The following is a 25,001-nucleotide window of genomic DNA, read 5'->3' as shown; positions in this document are numbered from 1 at the left end:
CCTCCGGTCTAAAACCTTTAAACAAATTTCTGCAGTCTCTAGGCATTTCATACTTGGTGAGTAGCAATTACCACCCTGTGTAACAGGGTGTGCTTGACCACTGGCACCAGGCTTTGCAGTCTATGGTGCAGAAGTACTGTTATGAGACAGGACACGACTGGGATGAGGGTCTGCCATTTATGGTTTTTGCCGTATGTAATGCAAAACAGGAGTCGGAGGGGTTCAGTCCAGCTGAACTTGTGTTTAGTCACAATGTGCGTGGCCCGTTGAAGGTGTTATAGGAACTGGTTATGTCCGGTGCCTCCTCTGAAACCAATGTGTTGGACTTTGTTTCACAGTGCAGAGTGTGGTTGCCTAATACAACTTCCCTGGTGAGGGAGGCTTTCTCCTCCTCCTAGGGGAGCCTGAAGTGGTTTGACCGTAAAGCAGTGTTGCGTCAGTTTCATCCCGGTGATCAAGTGCTTGTGGTGGTACCAGTCCCTGCGTCTGCCCTTACGGCTCAATTTCTGGGCCCACATGTGGTGGAACAGGTTTCTGATACAGATTATATCATCCTCACTCCTGAGCATTGGAAGAAGACACGGTTATGTCATTTTAACATGCTTTAAGCCTTACTTCCCCAGAGACACTTCTCTGGTGACACACACAAGCTTTGAGATGTCTGCTTCCTTGGTGTGTGCAGATAGTGCAGCTGATGATGTACTCTACACACCCTCTGGTGGACAAGAGTGGTAGGTTAATTAACTCTGAGTTTCTGTTGGATGTCGACTGCAGTCTGTGATACCTCCCTGATGAACAGCGGAGTGATGTACTCAATCTCCTTCATTCGTTTCCCATTTTTTTTGGTGATGTGCCATCTTACACTGTCTTACAGCACGACATTGATGTTGGTTGTGCTGCTCCTATCAAAAAAGATTGCTGCTCCGTTGAGGTATGTCACTTCATGAAAACTGAAGTTGACTATGTGGTGAAAAACAGATTAGCTTACACCTAGTCACAGCTCCTGGAGTTCCCCGTGTCTGTTGGCTCCTAAAGCTGTGTGGGACACCACATTTCTGCACTGACTTCAGGAAAATAAATTCTGATGTGATTCTTTCCCATTGCCCTGCATAGAAGACTGTGTGAATAGCATCGTTCCTGCTACCTTCATCACAAAACTAGGTCTCCTAAAAGGGTATTGGCAAGGTTCCATCGACCCCCCCCAGAGCATCAGACATCTCAGTATTTGTGACCTACCCCATGACTTCATGCAATACACAGTGATGGCCTTTGGCTTGAAAAACGCTCCATTTCATTAATGCACAAGGTGTTGGGTGACGTTCCCCACTGCAGTGTATATCTTGATGACATAGGGGTGTACTCTAGTGATTGGTCAGATCGTGTTTTTTATCTGAGGACAGTGTTCCAGCGGCTTGTTAATGCAAACTTGACTGTTAATCTAGCCAAGTGAGTTTGGTAAGGCGACCGTTACTTATTTGGGTAAACAAGTTGGTCATGGGCAAGTCTGCCCAGTGGAAGCCAAAATCACTGCTGTGTTGACCTACCATATTCCTGTGAACGTGGACTTAGCCGTTTTCTCGGCATGACGGGTTACTATCGTTTTTTACAAAAACTTCTGTGGTAGTTGCACCCCTCACCACTTTGTGTAGCCTTAAGGTTCCTTTTGTGTGGCATACTGAGTGTCACCACTCTTCTGAAGCTGCCAAGTCTCTCCTTTGTAGTGCCTCTATCCTAGCCGCCCCTAACTTTCACCTCCTTTTTAAGTTGGAGGTTGACGCTAGCACCTCTGGAGCCAACGCTTTGTTACTGCAGAATCATGCGGACGGTGTACCTCACCCTGTGTGTTTCTTCTCCACTAAGTTCAATCACCATCAGATGAACTACTCAACCATTGAGAGAGAAACCCTGCCCATGATGCTTGCCTTGGAGCATTTTGAGGTATATGTTGGTTCCAGTGCACTACCGGTCACTGTGTACATCTATTTGGCCCAAATGTACAACCACAACTAATGGCTAATATGTGGGCTTTAATTAGAAATTAAACACAAAGGAGTTGACAATGTGGTGGCTGATGCACTGTCCCGTGGGTGAAATAACTGGAACTCATTGTAGTCAATGAATAGTGAAAATGTTTTTTTGTTTTGTTTTTTTTTTTAATTATTATTTTGGTTACACATACTCACCACGTAGACCCATTCTCAACTGTAAATGGTACTGATATTGTCTTTGTTTTTTTTTAAAGTATGTAACTCTTTCTATTGAACAAACTGGGGTTTGTTTTTGATGGGGGGGTGTTGCAGCCCCAGTAGTAGTAGCCCACAGGTGTATAAAGGGGGAGAGAGGGAGACCAGTTGGGGCCAGTGGGCCATGTAGAAGTTTGGGTGCTGTGGCTGTGTTCTTCAATACCAGGATTGGTTACCGTCCTCTATTCCCCTTTCTCTTTTATGAGTACGATTATCATTGAGTTTCTCTTACCTTATTCCACTAAGCTATAAATACATCTTTTGTTCCAGAGAAAACATCCGTTTACCTATTCTTTCTTCCTCCCTGGCAAATTTTTACAATTTATCCCCTGGAAATTTTTAGAGGACGTAACAGTCATTGATAATGTGTTTTTATTGCAGCTGAATTGACAATGTCAGTTATCTTATTTATGTATTTTTCTATTTCAAGTGTCAGACATGGGAGCAGATAAGAAATACATAGAAATTGATGGGGTAGCAGCCTACTATTGTTAAACTGCAAGCTGCTGGCTGATGAAATCTAAAGGCTATTTCGTGACAGCTACATCGTGACAGCAGATGTGTTATATCACATTTTACATGAGTGTTCATCGACAAGTTGCTTTCTTCTAGTACATTATTATATTTTCATGACTTGTGGTACTGTGTTAACCATGTTTAATAGATCTTTGACTGAATGTCTGAAACCCTCTCTAATATTACCTTTATTTATCCAGCGCAGTAATTGTATGACATGAAATAGTGTGACACAGGTCACAAACTGCTCTGGGTCTCCTCCCTGCATCCAGATAGACTGCCACTGCAAAAAAAACAAATCTTGTTGGGTGGAACTTTGTGAAGTTGCTCTATGGTATTTCCAGTTTTGTTCATAAAGAGCTCATCTGGCTCAAAAATTGAGTTTATGGCTGTGAGATTCTACTGTTGCCTTTTACACTGTCATGTTTGTGTGTTGCGATAGCAACCTATACCATGTGATTTTTTTTTTATTGATTTTATTTATATTTACTTGAAATGCCCATACCATCCTGGTTTCTCAACTCCTGTGAGAAAAGTCAGAGTAGGCTCTTTATTTTTAGTTATTTAAAATTTTCTTTAACTTAAAATGTTGAGACATGCATGTATTTTTATAGATTTGGGGAAAAAAAATACAAAAAGCATCATTCTAAATCAAGCTTTGTGTGCTTGTTTTTCCCCCATATATCCCTTTTTTATGTGAGAGGAAAAGTTTGACTGCACAAACTACTGTAATTAAGTATTTCACTATCAGAAAATTTAAACTAGACATACTAGACGTGCTTTCTAGACATACTGTAGATACATTACTTAGCAGCTTTAACAAATGGGATTCAGCTGTATTTTCCCATTATACGAAATCATTTTCTGTTCTATCTCTGTGCTATTTACTAAATTTTGATTTAGTTTTTGTTCAGGCAAGTAAATTGTCTAGGTTAGGGTTGTCATCTCACTGTCTGTGTTTTTAGACTCTGTATTGTGCTCTCGATCACTTTCTTGATAAGCTATGTGCTTATCAACTGCTCTCCAATAACTGCTTTGAACACTTCCTATCAAATATTTGCAGAGGTTTGAGTAGCGAATTACGTTAAACTGTCTGTGCAGAACTTCTGTTCCCCCTTCTGGCAGTGAGAGTAATTACACAAACACGGTTGAAAACAGAGAGATTTCCACAGCTCCAAGACAAAAGTCGTTATAGAGGTAGAGTAAATGTAACAGCTCAGTCCATTCTCCTCTTTCAGTGTTCTCCAACGAAGAAAAGTCATACCAATGGTTATTTGTGTTTTTCCTCGCTACCGATCACTTTCTTTCTTAAAATGTCATTCTTCCTCTATGTGCAAAGTTTCTTTTTACCTTTTCTTGGACACTTCCTAGGTGTTTCTGCCATGGGCTTCTCCATACTCCTAGTTGCTGTAGCCCTACTCTGTCTCCATTGCTATGGTTGCTACCCTCTTCAGCTCTGGCAAACTTGCTGGTTGACGTAAAACACATCAGTACCAGAACGCAGCGCGGTAATGTTGCCACCGACACCATATTTAAAACTCTGGTATACTGTGAAATACAGAGAGATTCACCTAGCGCTGATAAACTTAATCAGGATTGTGCAAACTCATTTGGCTAGGGCTTGAATGTAACGGATGATCACTTATACAAAAAAGTTCCGCGCTCCAGCTTTAAATTATATGAGTAATTTCTGATTTTAAACTAGGCAAAAAATTGAAAGAATTAAAATTCATCCTAATTAGACTAGGTCTGATATATAAATAAATGAAAATGTTAACACAGAAGAGTTTAAGACCTAAATATTTATCAGAATGCAAACCAGGTACCTCTAGTAGCATATTCAGTGGGGATACCTAGATTCTCAAAGAGTCTTATGTAGAATGTACTGCAATAGAAAAAAAAAAAAAAAATGGACTGTAGTGTAGTACTGTATGTCTTCTGTTTCCTTAATCTGGAGGGGAAAAACAAATCTGAAAAATATCTAATGTAATGGATGTGTAAAAAAAAAACAAAACACAAATACATTCAGCTGTGTTTCTTTAAAAAGTCATCTGTAGAATTCCATAAAATTACCTGATTTCCCCTGAATGTTTATTAGATTCCATTATCTTACAGGAATTTATGATCAAGTATCTGTAGCAATTTCTTATGCTCTTCTGCTCCTTCTCTGATAGTGTTTGGATTTGTCTATATTTATTCTCCTGCTCTCTCTCACCCACTCACACAAACACACACACAATCTAGAATTTGGTTTTGGATCAGTTCAAAGCATTAGCCATTATGCTTTTGAGTAAAGCAGGTGGAAGCTCATCTTCATGTTGCCTTGGAAACATAGGAAGAAAATGTTTGATATATCCTTGGAGGACCTGGAATGTGTGTGTTTGTGAACCTGTGTGTTTCTTGTGTTTGTGTGCACTCATGGATGTTTACATATATCTGTCAGTTGCACTGTGTGTGAGAGGTGTGTACAGTAGATTTACTTGGTTACATATTTATGCTCACCCTGTGAAAGGGTATTACATTATAACAAATTACATTGTATAAGACTAAGTTCGACTCATAATACGCCATAATTACAGTCTATGATAAAATTCAGATTAAACTCAGTGAGGTCCAGCTCTGACCGTTAACCCCAAAGCTAACCAAGAACTGTGGGCTACATTTTCCTCAATCAGTCGAACAACTAATTAAATTTTATTTTTTTTGTTTTTATTCTGCTACAGCATACTGATCTGCTCTTTAGTTACATGTCCTGAAGGGAGAAATGTATGGTATATTTTTTGGTTATATGATTGTGCCCCCAAGCTGTGCATTTATTAAATTGATTTTCTGTCTATGTAGATGGAGAAATTCTTGACGTCTGGCAAATCAAATAATTTAATTTTAACTGTATTTGCATTAAGCGGTTACATCACTGTTACTGTCACCATTCTCTCATATCCTGACAGTGACACTAACAGACAGCACGCTAAAACAAAACAAGAGTCAGTACTGCCTGTACTAAATGATTTCTTTCAGGTCAAGGCGATTTAATTACCCCTAAGGCTTATGGCTGTACCAGCTACTAACAGGTCATACATATGTTAAATGACTTGGTTGCCATTTAAACTGAAATCCAAGCGAGCTAGGGTGTTGCTCCACTTGGTGCAGTGTCTTTCACTCAACCACATGTTAGGACTGGTCCTCTCCTTGAGTCGATGAGCGTGACCTGAGCCCGGAGTCAATTTTAGTTCATTTAGGTTAACAATGAGACACAGACAGAAATTAAACCAAAATACTTAGGGATGAGGGTCATCATTCATTATCCATCACTGTCTCAACAAGGATATGACAGATTTTTTAAGTGTCAATGTAACATTGTTTGTTACGTAAGCACATCGTTTTAAACCTCATGAGTTTAAAGTTAACGTTTAATGTTAGCATTAAGGTAGATGCTATTAAATTTTTCACACCTGGTAATGTTAAAACACTACTTTTAATTAGACTTAAGATGTACACAAGTAAGCATTCCCCTTTTCTTTTTGGACTTTTTCACATATGAGATTTTATAACATTAGCATTTTTTTTTACCCATTACTGTTATCTTCTCACGTCCTGGTCTTATACTTTTGTGCCAGCAAATGAAGGAATGCATCTCATGTTTGGGAACCCTGAAGAAACACATGCCACTCAGGTTTTGGAACTATACTCTTTTCCCAGTGGCTCCAGGCATGAAGTCCCAACTTGGTCCCTAGTTGTTTTACAAGCTACAAAACAAACATCCACTAGGTAAAAGTGCACTGCTAAAGTCAGTTTGCAGGCTAGTTAGTTAGTCAGCTGTAGCACACTGAACAGCTTTAAAATGTACCTGCAAGTGTCAGCGTCATTCAGTGAAGTCCTTATTCTTAAAACACCACTCCATGGTGTAACACAACAAGATCTGTCCATGGCTTGTACAGTGATTTACAGTAAGCAGTGCAAGTTTGTTTACATTCCCATGCTGGTTGAGTTGTTAAAATAACAGGAACACTCACACTGAGGCTTGGAAATTAAAGGAGCATGTCTGATGAATATCCAAGGAGCTTTTTTTCTGATTTTCAATACAAACTAAATATCTCTTTGACACCAGTTTGACTGCAATGAATAATTGCTCTGAAACTGTGATTTAACTCGGACCTTAATGACATACCATACATACACGCTCAATCTCACACAGAGTGACAGTGTGTTGTCCCCAGTAGAGTTTATACAATGGACAATGAATTAGTGAACAGATTAAGTAATTGGCTGGTGAAAACCCTCAAGTAACCGCAGCAAAAAAAACCCCGGGCATTCAGCCTTAGACACACATAGAACAGCCAGGGATCCTATTGAACAAAGTGTGTGTGTGTGTGTGTGTGTGTGTGTGTGTGTGTGTGTGTGTGTGTGTGTGTGTGTGTGTGTGTGTGTGTGTGTGTGTGTGTGTGTGTGTGTGTGTGTGTACTGGTTCTTATATCCCGGTGGGGACTTCAATATTAAGGTACAGTAGCCCATTGGGACTTGTGTCACCATGGGGAAAAGTAATTGAGGTTCCCATGACTAGAGACTGTTTTTTCAGGTCTAAGACTTGGTTTTAGGGTTCCGGCTAGAATGAGGTTTAGGTTAGGGTTAGGCCTAGGGTTACGGTTAGGCATTTATTTTTGATGGTTATGGTTAGGGTAAGGGGCTAGGGAATGCATTATACAGTATCAAAGTGTGTGTGTGTGTGTGTCAGTGGGTGGGTGTGTCCGGGCTCATCTGCATGGCAGTTTTGGTGAAGTCAGCCAAGGTTACATCTAGGGCTGTCAACATTTATTCTAAATTTGATTATATAATCGATTTATATAAATTTGATTATATAATCAAATTATGAAAAAAAATCAATCATCAATCATTATGAAAATTAATATTTGATTGTGAATAAAAAAGCTGCTGCTGACTGCACTACATGATGGGCAGGAGTCACACAAACATCATTTTCATCAATTGAAAATGAAATGTGGGTCAAGCTGAAAAAAGGGAGTAATTAATTAATTGCAGATAGAGTGATGTGCATTCTGATCACTCTAAATAGCCCCATTTGACAATACTTAGGATTTTAATCAGTAGATGGCAAAATTGTTGAACCTCGAGATGAAGTTGTATAGAAGCTATGTAAGCTATAGTTAGCCGACCATTCCAGCACCAGCAACCTGAGGGCACATCTTAAAAATATACAACCAAGTAGTTATGTCTCTCGTTGTATTGGTTTGCCCTCTTATGGACATAATGCACAAAAATAGATAATCAAATGTTTCAAAACTATGTGTTTTTTTGGAAGGAATAATCCAAAGAGATTTCTATCCAATTTCCAATGAAATGACCCTTGAAAACATGCCCACAAATTTTGAACAAACTGAGAGGAAGTTCAGCCAAAAACACATTAACCATTTAGTGGGCAATACTTTTGTATAGGCCTATTACTAATTCTGCATTATGGGAATGTCTATATATACACTGTTCTATAAGTGTGTCATTGCAAAAGCCTTGTTTACCCTGTAAAGAGCAAGGTTACAAAGGTGCTCCATAGCATCATGTTTACACAATACTAAAGGCCAGAGCTCAAATCTGAGACACACCTCACAGGCTCACCTTCAATATCAAAGCATGAACTGTTCAGATTGAATGCAAAACAATTTGCTTTCGTCATGTGGATTTTGACCAGTGGATTAATGTTCTTGCAGTCCATATTTATTCACCACTACCAGCCAATGTGCTAACTGTACAGACATTAGCTGTAGCTGTCACAGCCATATGCACTGATCTCAGTATATGCCAGAGCTCAGACTTTTCCAGGAACCCCCAGCAGGTTCTCCAAACTAAACAACAAAATATGTTGTATGTGACTGCCTTTAAAAACAACACATGCACGGAGACCATTAAAATGTGATCCATGTGAGTATTTTCTTATCTTCCAGCACTATGGATATTGTCTGGGTAGGTTTAGAGACAAAACTCTTTGGTTTCTTTGATTACGGTTAGGGAACGATCATGGTCATGGTTAAAAGAAAACTAGTTACACGGGAAATATATCTAGCTAGGAACTGCAAGGATATGGGTTTAATACACAATTAATATTCTGATTCAGAATTTTTGTCAAGTGTTTTGTTACCTTCTTCTGCATTTATCAGTGTAAACAGTAAATTATGTGTGCAATTTGGGGATTACATCAATAGTTGCATTACATTTCCCAGTAACATCTGGGTAGCATTGTTTTTTTCAAAATTGTGTACATTTGATAATAGGTGAATAATTGGGCAGCATGACCAAATGTTAGTGTATTTACTTTTTCTCTTAAGGAGAAGAAAAAAGCTCAGAAATGAATTGCAGTATCTGGCAATTGGTTCTTTACCATATTCTTTCTGTCTGCTGATTCAGGACAGACTCAAGCATTGGGCATGTTTGGCAGTACAGAGCAGAGAGAGGGAGGGACTGGCAGCTGACTATGGAGAGCTGGACAGCAATGTGGGGGCTGGTCTACAGCTTGTCTGTTGTTCTCTCTTTTTGTCCATTCTGTCACTCTCCATGGGGACTCTTCTATTATATTAATGATAAGGATTGTCATCTGCCAATTAAATATGAGGACTTTTGTCAAATATATGTCTGAATGATGTAGTGTTTTTATAATCATAGGAATATAAAGTCTATTTGCAGGGTACAGTACATATTTCTTTTTCACATTAAATTGTTTCAAAATGTTACATAAACAGTGCCCTGCCACAAAATGTGAAAAAAGAAAAACTTCACAATTATATGATGTGATTTACCAGGGTTGTACAAACTTTTGTGTGTGAGATACAAACACCTCCTCCCAATGACAACAGCCAGCAGACCAGCAGACCAGCGGGTCTATATTACCAAGCCATCATCTGTGTTTTCACAGCCACCTGCTCTCTCTCAGCCACCAGTGTATTGGTAGTACAAAGTGCAAACACTGAAACACACACACACACACACACACACACACACACACACACACACACACAAATGGAGAAATGTACAAATTCTTATACATTATATGTATAAATTAAAGACTTACCCACATTCATCATCTGACACACTTCACATAAACACTGTCATTAGAATTATTTGCAGGAAATGTAGAAAATTTGACTGGATTAATAAAGAGTGACACTCAGTTGACATTTCAAGGGGGTTTTCTAATGATTTGGGCACTTCATGAAATGTCACTTAACTTATAATCTGGTACAAGAAAATACTTTGTAGTGAGCAACTAGATGAACAACACTTTTCATTAAATGTCAACAGACAAACAATACTAAGTGAAGCTTTTACACAAGGCACATCCACCAAATTCAAAAGAGAGAGTACTTTAGGCTGGCTATTATTACAGACAGGCATTTATTTAATTAATATTTTTTTTACTATCCATTGTTTTATAAGTATATATAATAAATTGCTTTGGTCAATATACATGTTGAACAGAACAAGAAATGACAAGAATTACTCTTGTCATTTCCACAGGTGTTATCAAATAAACCGGCTCTGAAATCTTAAGGATTATAACTTTTAAAGTGCTGAATTATGAGCAATGTAGATCATATTTAGGGAAAACTGTTGTGTTGCTGATTCTTTAGAATACCCACAGTGGTACATAGACACTGTGGGTATAGGTCCTGGACAGCAACGAAATCTTTAATAAATTCCAGTCTGGTTTTCATGTGAGGCACAGTACTGTAACTGCTCTGCTCAGGCTTTCAAATGATAATTTAATGCGTGCTGATGCCGGGAAGTGCTCTGTTTTGTTGCTGCATGATCTAAGTGCAGAATTTGACCCTGTTGAACACTGTTCTCCTCAGTAGGCTTTGACAGTGAGTGAGTATAACATGGACTGCCCTTGACTGGTTTGCTTTTTATTTGTCAGACAGGACTTTTTTGTGGCCATTGATCATTATTACTCCTCACCTGCTGAGCTGAAGTGTAGTGTACCCCAAGGTTCAGTACTTGGTCCTATTCTTTTCTCCCTGTACATGCTCCCCCTTGGTTTCTTAATTAGCTGATTTAAGTGTATTTATCATTTTTATTTGGACGATACTCAGTAAAACTTTTCTTTCAATTTGTATTACCTTACTAAACTTTCCTCCAATTTAGCCATGACAAAACAGATGTCCTCATCACTGGCCCCGAGAGCATTTCTGAGAAAATAAAACAGTGCATTGATCCTTTAAATGTTAAGCGAGCCTCAACAAATTTAGGGGTTTTCTTTGTCCCGTAATGTGTGATTGCCCTCTGTGTAGCTTTTATTGTATTTATGTTTTTTATTGTTATTTCCGGTTTTTATCTTTGTATTTTTCTTCAGTGTTTGCACTGTACAGCACCTTGTAACTGTGGTTTCGAAATGTATTTTATTATTATTATTATTATTATTATTACATTACACTCAGTGACACACTAACACATACAAATTATGATGATGATTAGCTCCTCCCCACAGTCGGAGGGGCTGGGACCTTGGTCAGTACCGATGTTCGGCACAGATTATCTGGTAATCTGAGGGGTTTGTGTTTGATATTTTGAAGTTCAAATCTTGATCATTATGATTATGATTACGTATGTCCCAGAGCAGCTGACGGGATTGCCAAGTAGCATTTTAGCCTTTGAGGCTAATGTTAACTAGCATACTTTTGACAGATATTAAAACTGACAGTTAAAATGTCACCTCCAGTTCTTGCTGAAGAATAGACAACCCGTGTTGACTACATTTCTCCAACCATTTTCTCATCCAGACTTGTTGGGCCTTCTGCTTTTGTTTTTTCACACTGCAAAGTATTACTGACATTACAGCAAGCTGTTGCACCACAGTCTCCATTTTGTTTACATCTGTTTACCCATGAGCTCACATGATATCACTTGAAGTGGGGCATTGCTCCCTGATTGCGCCCTCTGGGACGATGATCTTAATAACGTCCTGGCGTGTGTGATGCACCATTATTTTCAAATCTCGGAGTGTGTGCATGTTTGAGATTAGCGATCTGGATAACTGCAGATAGAACCTACCAATACTGAGAACTTATTTTCTGTTTGGAAATGTCAGGTTCTATCTGCTACTAGAGAAAAAATGTAAGGGTATTCTTGAAAAAATTTAGACATTGTAGTCTTACTATGTTTTCAATCAATCAATCAACCAAACTCCATTTATATAGCACAAGTCATCCATTAAATGCATCTCTAGGTGCTTAACATAAAAAGAGTGAAAAGGATTTAAACTAATGAAAATGTTTAAATTTTATAATAAGATAAAGCATTATATAATAAATATAAAAAAAATAATAAAATAACAGATAAAAATAACAGTAAAAGTGTAAGTCGAAGTAGACAAAACTAAGTAAAAGCCAGGCTAATAACATGTGTTTTAAGTTTTCTTTTAAAGATATCCACATATAAAGATATCCTATGCTCCCCTCAGGTCCTCTGGCAGGCCATTCGACAGCCCGGGGCTGTAGTGGCTAAAAGCGGCCTCGCCGTGGGTCTTAGACTGGATCCTAGGAGCAACCAAGAGACAACTACCAGAGGACCTGAAGGATCTAGTTGGTACATAGCTTAAAACTCTGTCAGACAAGTAGTTGGGAGAAAGACCATTTAGTAATTTGTAAACCAATAAAAAAATCTTAAAATAATTTGTAAATCCAACAGGTAGCCATGTAGCGATTTTTTATACAGGTGTAATGTGTCAGCAGACAAGCAGCTGAATTTTGTACAAGTTGGTCTATGGCTTCTTTTGGTAGACCAGAGAAGAGAGCATTATAATAGTCAAGCTTACTAGTCAGAAAAGCGTGCACAAGTTTATCAGTATTGGCCTTGGAAAGAAATGGACGTACTCTGTCAATATTTTTTCAAGTTATTAAAGGCAGATTCAATCACATTCTAGATGTGGGCATCATAACTCTATGTTGACGACTAGGTTTTTAGCCTGGTGCCTGGGACTGAGTGCCAGTAACTTCAATTTAGAGGTCAGTTTCTCTCTCTGTGTCTCTGCTCCAATGACTAGTACCTCAGTTTTGTCCTGATTGAGCTGGCGGAAGTTCTGAGGCTTCCAAACATTAATGTCTACAAGACACTTGTGGAGGTCATCAATGGGGCTCATGTCATCAGGAGACACAGCAATATAAACTTGAGTATCATTAGCATAAATGTAAAAATGTATGCCATGTCTCCTGATGATACTACCAAGGAACTTTTCATATAAAGGCTGAAAATGATTGGACCTAGGACAGAGCGTTGTGACATGCCATGGTTGATACTATATTTTTTAGAGGGGTGTTCTTCAAGGGCAAAAAAAAAAAAAATCCTCTACCTTTGAAGTACAATGTGAACCACTTAAGAACAGTGCCAGAGAGGCCCACAAATTTATGTAGTCTGTCTATGAGAATACTGTGGTTGACTGTATCAAATGCTGCACTCAGATCAAAGAGAACAAGGACGGAGAGTTTTTTGTGTCCAAGTTCACTCTAATGCGTTGACAACTTTTACCAAGGCCATTTATGTGTTGGGATGGGCCAGAAAACCTGACTGAAATTTTTCTAAAAATACAGTTTGAGGTTGGAAAATCATTTAGCTGCTTAAAAAATAACTTCTTTAAAATTTTGCCTAAAAACAGAAGTTTAGATATTGATCTAAAATGGCTATGAACTGATGAGTCAAGGTTGTTTTTCTTCAGGAGGGGTTTCAGTATAGCAGTCTTAAGTTTGGTTGGGAAAAAACACCTGTCTGAAAATAATAGTTAATAACAGTTTGGATCTAATCTGATAAACAGATAAAAATTGTTTCAAAAAGGTTGTGGGGATGAGACCAAGAGAGCAAGTGGAGGGCTTAAGCAGTGATACTACCTTCATGAACATTTCAGCATCAACCAGGGCAAAAAACTCTACGGTTATCTCACATGGTGAGGTAGGGGATTCTAAGGTGTAACTCCTTAGCTGATCAATGCCAGACCCAATGGTGGTTATCTTCTCCCTGAAGTATGCCACGAACTCTTAAATCTGGATGTAGAGAACAGATCACCACAGTCTAAAGGGACAGGGTTGACCAAACAATCAATTGTTGAGAAGAGGAGTTGTGGATTGTTCTGGTTATCACTGATCAGTTTGGAGAAATTAGTCTGTCTAGCATTTCTGATTTCCTTATTGTACATGTCAAGACGCTCCCAGAAAATGTAATGGCGGACCTGTTATTTAGACTTTTTCGATTTTCTCTCTGCAACAAGGCAATTTCTCTTTAATTTAGCTATTTCATCATTTTTTCCAGGGGTCTCTCTGTTTGGGGTTGACCTTTCTTTGTTTGACAGAGGCAACAGTGTCAATAGTTGACCTGAGTTTGGTAATTAGGTGATTTACGAGATCATTGCATGGGGAGGGCAGAACAGCTATGTTCAGTCTATGGCCAATGCATGGACAGCACGTATATTATATATATTATATAAGTTTCCATCTTATTGGATGATGTGTTTGGGTAGAAGTAAAGATAACCAATTGGATCTGATTTCTTGGTCTTAAGAAACACTATAAAAGATGATTGTAAGGCTTTTTCTATTGAAACTCTCCTTTGACTTCTTTTGATAAGCTTTGTTTGTCTTCTATATTGTAAATTGTAATATATTTCACTTTAACCCTATCACTTTCTTGGTGTGTTTAATTGTGTTCAAATTTCTTTGTAGAGAATCTTCCAGAGGTCATGAAATTTGTAGCAATCTCAGGGGTAAGACATTGTTTTTTAACAAGGCGCTCTGTATTTTTCTTTGCTATGCAGGCTGTAACCAAAAGAAATTCTATAAAATGATCAGACATAGCCATATGTACAATGGAGGATATATCAACAGTAAGTCCATGTGTTATCACCAGATATAAGGTGTTGCCATTGGTATGCTTGGGACCAGTTACATGCTGAGTAAAATCCATATAATTCAGAATATTAAAAACGTCCTTGGCTTTGGAATCTTACTTCAGTAAGTAAGATTCCACATGTAGGTTAAAATAATTTTATCATGATTACTGTGAATAACGGACAAGAATTCTGCAAAATCGGCTAGTGAAAGGGGACATTGTTTGGGGGCCTATAAAGAGTTACTGCAAGAGGCTGACACCTTAACATATAATGGCATGATGCTCAAACAAACAAATGTCACCCGGAAATATGTCCCTGCCGAAATGAGCTGAGGAGCAAGAGGAGCTCAGAATATAGTTGCCGTCCCACCGCCTTTATTTCTTGCTTACAGGAGTGGGAGGAATTGTAGGCAGGTCTATCAGTGCTGATCCAGGTTTCGGTTAAAAACATACAGTCCAATTTGCACTCCGTAATAAGGTTATTAATAAGAAATCTCTTATTAGAGAGTGAATGTACGTTAAAAAGTTCCATACTCAATGTCTCTGGGCTATTACTTTGAATCAGTTTACTTTACTTTTACTGATATTAAATTGTTCCTATTAGATCCTACATAAAGTCTGTTGCTATTTATTGTATTATTATGGTAGGAGATAATAGTACCAATAGAATGGTATTCAGTAGGAGACTGTAGTCCAGGTAAATGATAAACAGTAGATGGACTGCACTTGTATAGTGCTTTTCTACTCTTGCGATGGAGGGGCTTGTGGTGGGATGGAGTAGAGCTGACTGGGGCTTTAGGTTAAGCCCTGAACCAGAGCCAGTATTCATCAGGGACGATAACCAGGGGCAGGATTAGTAGGACGACAGGGAGCGGAGACATCAGCCTCTCGGACACAGATTGTTCTGGTTTGTGCTGTGCTGAAAATCGATGGTATCCATGTGCTTCTCAGTTTTCTAGATCTGGTAGTGCATAGAGATTCTTCCCTCCAACTGCACAATCTTATCCGCAAGACACCTTCCCATCTGAAATAGCCAGATGGGAAGGTGAGTGAAGCCATGGATTATAGATGGGGTGGCTGGGGAACAGAAAGAATAGGGAGGCCAGTACACAGGCCAAAAGGGTTTTGGTTCAAAAGTACAGTCACACCCAAATTTTCTTCTCATTCTCATTCTTCTCATTCTTCTCGCTTCTCATTCTATGTGACAAGGGTCGAGATACATTTGCTTCTGGTTGCAAATTGACCTGCCTCCTTCTGTTTGCTCCAGAGTTCAATCTGAGGGAATTTTGAGATGTGAAATTGAAAGCTGTCCATGATCAGGTCAGTTTAAGAGAAGGGTTGGGACTGACTGATTTCTTTAAGATGGCATCTAGACAGAGCGGCTTGGTGCTACTTTATCTCGTTGTACATGTACAGTGACAATAAAGGTATTCTATTGATTCAGGAAATACTGTTTGTTTATATTCTTGTTTTATAACTGCAAGTTAAATAATACAAGCAGCTGAGAAGAAAGGATGCTATTTGGTTACAGTGAGTGTAAGGATAGTAACAGAGGTTAATGAGAGTAGAATGTTAAAAAACACTGTTAAAACGCTGTATAATTTACAAATTTGTTGACTGCTGCTGGTAGCTTACTAGCCATGTTAGCTTTCCTGTCCCGTCCTGCTTTTGGCCACACCACGCGAGTAAATTCCGTGTGGCAGGTTTCAGTCTGAATGCATCATAAGAGCAATTTACAAAACTTTTTAGTAGTAAAAGTAGCTCCTGAATCTGAGAGAATTTAGTAGCAGTCCAGAGTCCAAAATTTTAACCCAGAATGTATCATGGTATTTGAAATACAAATGTCAGCGACTTACCACTATCAGTACCGATACATAGTTTTCACCATGGGTTTCTTACACCAGAGATGGACACTGCTACAGAATAAATACAGTACCCAGTGACCATAAGAAATAGATAGATGTGTGTGTGTATGTGTGTGTGTGTGTGTGTGTGTGTGTGTGTGTGTGTGTGTGTGTCATCCGGCTTCAGTGGTGTTGCTTCAGTCACACCCTGCCTCACATCGCCCCAAACCATCTGTCAACTAGATGAGCAGGACACACACACATCTGGCCGGAACTCGCTCTTTCTACATCCCTTCATCCAGCTTCTCCTTCCTCACACACTCCCGGTCTCTCTGTGTGTCTGGGTGACCAAACAGAAGGCCATGGCCTCTTAGCAAACTACTGATCTGTGGATGATACACTGTGAGTGTGTGTGTGTTTGTGTGCCTGATTGATTGTGTGCCTGTGTATAGATCTTTCACTTCTTTGTTTGTCCTGTGGAGATATATATTAGTGGCTGGCCCATTGTGGGGGCCATGGAGGAGCCATAAATATAATTACCAGCTATCAAAATGCAGAGAAAATGAAGCAAAAATGAAGTTAATTTATTTAATAAGAAGGGTAAAGTGGGGTTCTCTTTATTGCTTGATTTTGACAAGAATGGATCATTTAATATCTGAATATTTTGTAAGGAAATATTTATACAAATATTTGTTCTTTTATTGTGTGTACATCAGAAAAACAAAAAAATATAATCCTGTGAATATCACATTTGTTTTTTTATTTGTAACTTGACTGGTTGATCAAGGGATACAACCGCAAGTCAGTAAGTCTAGTATTTTGGAGCTTTCAACCACACTCTTCATCATCTAATGAATGAAGACTGTGGTTGTGTGGAATGTGGTCAACTGATAACAGATTAAGGGGAAATGGTAACCCCTGTCCTCTGTTCAAAGTTGGTCTCTGGTGTCAGATGTGAATGTCCTCCTAGATTTCTCCAGAGAACTTGAAAAGACATCTACTGTATGGTAAAACCACACTAAATTCAGCCAGGTCTCCAGGTACCACAGACACCTGACACCTTAAATAAGCAAACATGGGTGCACTGTAAAGACGAATGAGGCTCTGACAGCTGCTTGCTTTAAAAATTGTGTTGTACAGATAGTTTGTCAGGTGTTGTTATGCATAGTTGAATATGTCATTCCAAATCTATGGGCATTAATCTGCTGCTTCGATAGTCTCCACTGTTCTGGGAATAAATTCCACAAGACTTTGGAACCTGGCTGCAGGAATTTTCAACCATTCAGCCACAAGGGCTTTAAAGCCAGATTATTGTAGCACATTTGAAAAAAGATTAAGCATGATTTATGATTTTCTTTTTTTCTGTTTCTGAGTGTAGGAAACTGGAGCATAATAACTATTTGCTAACTAACCAGTATCAAAAAAAATATAAGAATTAAAGTAAACAAGACACGACTAATTACCTCAGAACATTAACTCAGAATTTGCATATACAATGGAACTCAGCCCCCTAAGCAGTTAGTCTAATGCTTTGGGTTATTTTAGCACTACCTTCTGGTTAAATGTGGTATTGCAGCAGTATGGTAGAAAACAGGAGTTTGGACCACATATTTCAGTTGCAAGAGATATCTCAGATCAACATGGTGTTCAAACATCTGTTGTAATCTTTTGATTTGGCCGATCATAAGTATTGCCTATAAGTTATTTTTTATTGAGTATACGTTTAACTTTCAGTTTTGAATAATATTTGTATTTAGTAGGATGTTTTTATGTTTGCATTAAATTAATGCTAGTTACTGGCTGATAGATGCTCATACTATATGAAATGTTCATTACATCATGTCTCAGTAGCATATAGTTTAAATTTAGTAAATTTTGAGCACAGGTTGTGTAACTCTGGCTCTATATATAGTGCTTTTGCAAACATATACATTACATAAACATATATATTACATATACATTTACTATTTGTATATAAGTTACTGAATATATATTTCTGTTGTTTCAGTTTTACTCCTTTAATCTGTGGCAGGTCACATCCCATAGCTTCATCCAAATGCCCAAATCCCCTTTTGATACACTGAGACATTGCAATAGTACATAAGGTGATACCCAGTTTCCTCAGAGATTCGATTTGGTCTGGGTTGTGGTTGGGGAAGTATTTCTTGGGAACACCCACAAGCCTAGCGTGAGCACCTTAAAGATCCATATGTTAGAGAATGGTCAACCATTTCCTTTTTTATACACCCGCAACAGCTTCATGGAGCTGAAAGAGATTGTGTATCGGGTAGCAACGAGATAGTCTCATCAGCACATGCAAATCCAACTTGGAGAGAGTTACAAAGGGTTTCAGTTTGTTCCAAACAACTGAAAACAACAAAAAGCTTGCACTACCCATTGAAGATACTGCATTTTTTAAAGATTATGGACTCAGAGGTTTACAGAGATGAGGAAAACAACTGGGTTATTCCACTTCCCCTTAAGGTGCCACAAAGATGACTCTCGAATAACTGCAAGCAAGCAGTCGACTTACCTCACTGTGTCAAGCCCTCGACAGGAAACCTGTGATGAAACAGTTCATAGCCTTTATGGGAAGGATTTTTAAAGATGATCATGCCAAACAAGCCCCTCCTCTGATGGATGCCAATATTTGATGTCTGCCACCCTCAATAACCTGACCACATCAGGGTGGTGTTCAATTTTTTAGTGCACATGAAGGTGGCGTCTCCCTCAGCATTGTGCTGTTGATAGGCCCTGACCTCAATAACAGCTTTTGGGAGTCCTTATCTGTTTCTGAAAGGAGCAAGTGTTACCATGGCAGACATCCAAAAAATGTTCCACCACTTTCTTTTCAGAGATGACCACAGTAAATTCTTATGGTTCAGGGATAATGATCCGACGAAAGACATCATCAAATACCGGATGAAGGTGCATGTCTTTGGCAATAGCCCTTCAAATTTTAATTTCCATGTGTGGGCTTTGGCATGTTGCCAAAGAGGGTGAAAAATGAACATAGTATAGACACACGAGAGTTTGTAGAGAGACACTTCTACGTGGACAATGGCCTCATGTCCCTGCTGACTGACACAGAGGCTACCAGTCTTCTCCAGAGGACCCAATCATCTCTTGTAGAGTCAAACCTCCACTTCCACAAGATCATTTCCAACAGCCCACCTATAATGAAGGCTTTCCCACCAGAGGATAATGGGAGCTAGCTAATGATGTATTTACCTTCGGAGTGTCATTGGGTGACAAGCCATTCACGCGGCATGGTTTCCTGTTCACTGTAAACAGTGTCTTTGAACGCCTTTGTCTGGCCTTTCCAGTCCTTGTATAAGGACGACTTCACCATTAACACATGTAACTGCTCCACTTTCAGAGGAGCAAGAGAGTGATGGGTAGTCTGGCGAGACATATTCCAGGAGTTGAAGCGGTTGCAAATCCCATACACCTACACACCAGATTCCCTCTCCAAGGTCAGATGCACAGAACTGTGTGTTTTGCCTCACTCAAGGCTATTGGTGCTGTGGCTTACATCAGGGTCATTGCCAAAGATGGAAACAGCAATGTCGGCTTCATACTAGGAAAAGCCAAGCTAGCTCCTCAGTCTGAGCGTACCCTCCCTTGGCTTGAACTTGCTTCAACTGTGCTGAAATCCTACAAGTAGAAATGGCAGAGCTCATCCTTGATGAAATCGACCTCAAGATAGATGCGATAAAGTCCTTATGTACATACATAATGAGATAAAGCGCTTCTATGTGTATATGCACAACAAAGTCAAACAGATACATCACATCAGTCGACTAAGGAGCACTGGTTTTACATAGCAACAGAGTACAATCTGGTTGATGATGTATCCAGGGCTGTCCCTGCATCCTACCTTGCAAAACGAAATGGCTCAGTTGACCAGCTTTTCTTCATAGACCATATAAGGGCCTTCAAGAGAAACCTGATTTCTTTGAACTCATCAGTCCTTGACTTAAAAGTGTGGCCTGAGGTATCAGGCTTCCACACAAGTTCAAAGGCAAAACCTCAACATGGACTGGTTCAAGTGCTTCTCTACATGGGCCTCACTATTGAGAGCTGTTGCCTTCCTTATCCATATAGCTCCACCTCACAAGTCTAAAGACTACGCCAAAAGACGTAGAGGGGGGCATCGGTGCAAACAACCTTGCACTCCTGACGAGCTTTCTCAAGCTATGGACATCATCTTAAATGCAGTAAAAAGGAAGCTTTCCCAGTGGAATTCTCTGCCCTCACCGATGTTAAAACCTTGCTCAAGAACAGCTCACTCTTTAAACTCAGTCTTGTGCTTGAGGATGGGTTCATGAGAATTGGAGGCAGACTCAAACATGCACCACTGGAACATGCTGAGATGAATCCCCTAAATCTACCTAGACATAGTCACATCTCTACTCTGCTAATATGCCACCAACAGGTGAAACATCAAGGCCATCATTTCACCGGAGGGCCAAGCAGATCTTCTGGCCTGTGGATCATCAGATGCAAAAGCCTAATCAGATCGGTCGTACACAAGTGCATCACCCGTTGGAAGCTATGTGGCAAGAGTGAGTTGCAAACCATGGCAGACTTGCCAACCGGAAGCCTCAGCACATCTCCCCCATTGACCTACATGGGACTGGATATCTTTGGACCTTTGAAAATCAATGCACAGGAGGTGGACATATTGAGAGCAAGTGTTACATGAACACTAGAGCAGTCCATATTGAAGTAATCGAGTCCATGGACACCTCTAGTTGCATCAACACTCTGAAGCGGGTTTTTTTTGCAATCCATGGACCTGAAAAATAACTGAGATCGGATTGTGGAACAAATTTTATTGGCACCAGCAAAGAGCTCAGACTGACCAAGCAGCAACAAGAATGCCGTATCCAGAGATACTTGAGTGAGCAGGGCTGCTCCTTTAAGTTCAACCCCAATTATTCTTCACACATGGGACACTCCTGGGAGTGAATGCTTGGAGTAGCTTGCCGAATACTTGACTCCATGCTGATTCAAAAACATATTTGCCTCTCCCATGAAGTTCTGTGCACACTGATGTCAGATCATCATTTCCAAACCCCTTGTTTCAGTCTCTACTGATCCAGACGCCCCCTTCATCTTAACATCTGCAATCATACTTATCCGAAAGGTTGGTACTCCCCCCTCCACCTGGAGATTTCTCAGACAAATACATCCAACAAAACCAGGGGAGACAGGTCCAAGCTCTTGCAAGAACATTCTGGACCCGATTGAGACTCAAATACCTCCTGATATTGCAGAGTTGCTGTAAGTGGGTCAAAGATTCCTATAACCTACAGGAAGTGATGTAGTGCTTTTGAAAAACATACAAGGTGCAAGGAAGGAGTGGCCCATGGCACTGGAAACATCCACTTTTCCAAGTCAGGATGGAAAGGTGCGCAAGGTCGAAGTAAAGGCTACAGCCCAAGGTAGTCCAAAGATTACATGCCTGAGACCTGTCTCAGAAGTCATCCTTCTCGTGCCTAAAGAGGACTGAAAGTTAGGTTAATGTTTAAGATAGTGTAAGTATTTAATAGTGGCATCACAGACGCCAGATGTGTATTCTGCCTACTATGTAGTAGGTCTAATGTTTTGGGCTGCTTTAGCACTGCCCTCTGGTTAAACGTGGTATTGAAGCTTTATGGTAGGAAACAGGAAGTGGGACCACATCAGTTTCAGTTGGAAAGGAGATTGCAGCAAATCAGCATGGTGTTGTAATCCTTTGATTTGGCCCATCGTAAACATAGCCTGTAAGTCATTTTTTGACTTACAGGCTGGTTGTTTTTGTTTTCAGTACATTATGCCTCAGTAATATATAGTATATTTTGAGCACAGTTTGTGTAACTGGCTCTTTATATAGTGCTTTAGCAAACATACTACTTACTATTTTTAAGTAATTACTTACTGTTGAGTATAAGTGACTCGATGTATGTTTCCGTTGTTAAGTTTTATTCCTTCACTATATCAACATTCTCTACAAGAGAAAACTACATCCTAATTTCCATTCCTCAGTTCCTTAAGTTTTTTAGGGAGTTTGGCTGGCTGTCTAATTTTAGTTAGAAAATAACATTAGGAGGACAATACACATTGTATTACAATGAAATAAAATAAAATAAAAAATATGTATAAAGTGTCTCATTTTATGAGCCCATTGTCCTCACATTAGGCTTGTAACTAACTGGTTTGTACGTTGTGTTGTCTAAAGGCAAAAGTGTTCATAGCTTTTAAAAATGGCCAAACTGCAAGGTGGGAAATAAAGCCAGCCTTCTTAGGGATGTTTGATGCATACACAAAAAAAAGTTAAAACCCTGCCTCTTTCACACCTCCACACAACTGGCCAATCACTGCATGAAGTGGGCATGAATGTCAGATTTGGAGAGTTCCAAAATTGACAGACTCAGGGGTGTCCATATACTTTTGGCAAATGAAAAATGATACACTGATACAAATACGTGAAAAGTGAAGGATTGTGAGAGATGAAAGAGAAGAGAGTGGTGAAAACATTTTGGGGAATGCGGCTTTCATACACAGTGGTACCTCCTCCTCTTCCTCCTCCTTCTGCTCAGTCCCCCACTTCACACACACATACACACACAAAGCCATCCATAATTGATGCTAGCTGTAGGCAAACACTGGTGGGCTGGACTTCATAGCACAGCTGGATGTGCATGGAGGAAGGCAGAGGCGGGATGGTAGAGCAGGTACTTCTGAGAATACACACTGTTTTTCTTCCATGTCTCTCTCTCTCCCTCTCGCTCTCCTAATTGTCAGTTCCATACCTGCTCTCTCGGTCCACACTGTTTGTGTTGTGACTGTAGAAGGCAGCATGCTGCATGCTCCTTTTGTGGGTTGTGTGTGTGTATGTGTGTGTGTGTGTGTGTATACTGTATGTTTAGTACATGTAGGTTTGCAGGGCTATATGCTCTCTTTATGTGGGTGTTGCTGTGTGTGAATGCATCTCTTTCTTTCTACCTCATTCTTTCATCTTAATCTATGGTAGATGCTAGCAGGAGTCGATGACAGAGAGAGACTTTCTCTCTCTCTGTCATCGACAGGAGTGTTTTATAAATTAAACCAAGAAGAGAGAGAAATTGTACTATTCATTCCCATTTTCTAGTCTGTTTTCATTCAATTCTACAATGTTATATGTATATTGAGTAAGTTATATTGCTGTTATCCTTCCCAATGTTCATGTTAAGACTTTGCCGTGAAAAATGGAGGACAAAATCAAACAGAAGTTCAGCTGAAGCTTCACGCTTCAGCAGTCTGAGTTAGACAAATCAAGTGGGTATCCTCCAACATTTCAGTCCTTTTAGTAAGAAATTCCCTCTTTGTATTTCCGTCAGACAGTCCTTGCTGAAATGCGGCAGAGGAATACTTCCTGGTAGTCACATATGGCTTTGTTGCCAGTGTTATGATGAAGTCTGTTAATTTTTCAAATTGTTTTTATCTTTACCTTAACCTTAACCTAACCTTAATCATAAACCCAAGTGCTAAACACTATTCGTCAGTGAAACATAGTTTGACACAAAACCGAGACAAAATGCCAGCAATAAACCTACAAATGACTGCCAGGATAAGACACCCACTTGATTTGCCTCATATTAGATTGAGACTGTTCTCCCAAGAAAAACAACATAAGTTATTTTCCTACCGATAGTCAATGTTCTTTTAACTATGACATAGATCTTTTCCTAACCTTAAGCAAGTAGTCTTTCTTTTAACTGTGACAGCAAAAATTTGCTATGATACTTACTGAGCCCTAACGAAGCCAGAAAGTATACAGGGGCATCAGGTCAGAATTAATGGGAATTATAACGTATACATTTTGTTATTTACTTTGAAGGACTCATTTGCAGTTTAAAGTTTGTCATTTAAGTTGTAAAAAACATGCATTGAGGTTTCTTCAGGATCAGAGTATAGGGCTGTCACACTCCAAGGAAAACCTCTAAAGATCAACAATAAGCTCTATCTCATTTGTTTAACCTATATCTGTGCTGGGGGTTATGTGCTGGAACTTTTTATTGTCAAACAAAAACAGTGTATCTTTCTGTCCAGTACTTCTGTGAAGTGTCTCTGGCTGTAGTGTCTGTTGCCAAATTCAATCAGTGAGCACATGTTTTGGTCTACGTTGCAATATATAACTCCCCACAACCACACATACTTTATTTTTGAGTAAGGATAAGACAAACAAGATAAAATCTATTAATTGTTGGGGTTTTTTTCACTTTTCAGAGCCTTGGTTTGTTTCCCTCCGCTTCCAGTCTTTATGTAAAGCTAAGCTAATCACGTCTACTACACGTTGAGCCTAGCTTTCTGATCTCACTCAGAAAAAAAGTAAATAAGAATATTTCCCAAAATGTTGAATTATTTCTTTCAAGAGTCTCTGCAGTCACTTGGAAAGTCACAATTTAAACATACACACAATAACAATAAAATTTTCTATTGGTAAAAAATAACAATAACAAAAAAACACCAAACAAACAGGGTGAGATCTATAA

General features: G+C 39.3%; 1 protein-coding gene across 3 annotated transcripts in view; it reads left to right on the top strand.

Annotated features, from left to right (window-relative positions):
* rbfox1 (RNA binding fox-1 homolog 1) overlaps window positions 1-25,001 on the top strand; it is a 160,156-nt gene that overhangs the window by 64,748 nt on the left and 70,407 nt on the right. Inside the window, exon 1 of one of the 3 annotated variants that reach the window (XM_040121669.1) lies at window positions 23,163-23,201. The exons of the other annotated variants lie outside the window; for them this stretch is intronic. Coding sequence (XP_039977603.1) covers window positions 23,163-23,201 — 39 coding nt within the window. Of the gene's footprint in view, window positions 1-23,162; window positions 23,202-25,001 lie in introns of those variants that run through there. 3 annotated transcript variants of the gene reach the window in all.

The sequence above is a fragment of the Xiphias gladius genome, chromosome 3 (assembly GCF_016859285.1).
Source record: "Xiphias gladius isolate SHS-SW01 ecotype Sanya breed wild chromosome 3, ASM1685928v1, whole genome shotgun sequence".
Taxonomy (NCBI): domain Eukaryota; kingdom Metazoa; phylum Chordata; class Actinopteri; order Istiophoriformes; family Xiphiidae; genus Xiphias; species Xiphias gladius.
The sequence above is the reverse complement of the archived record's forward strand: the minus strand, read 5'-3'. Positions and strand labels throughout refer to the sequence as shown.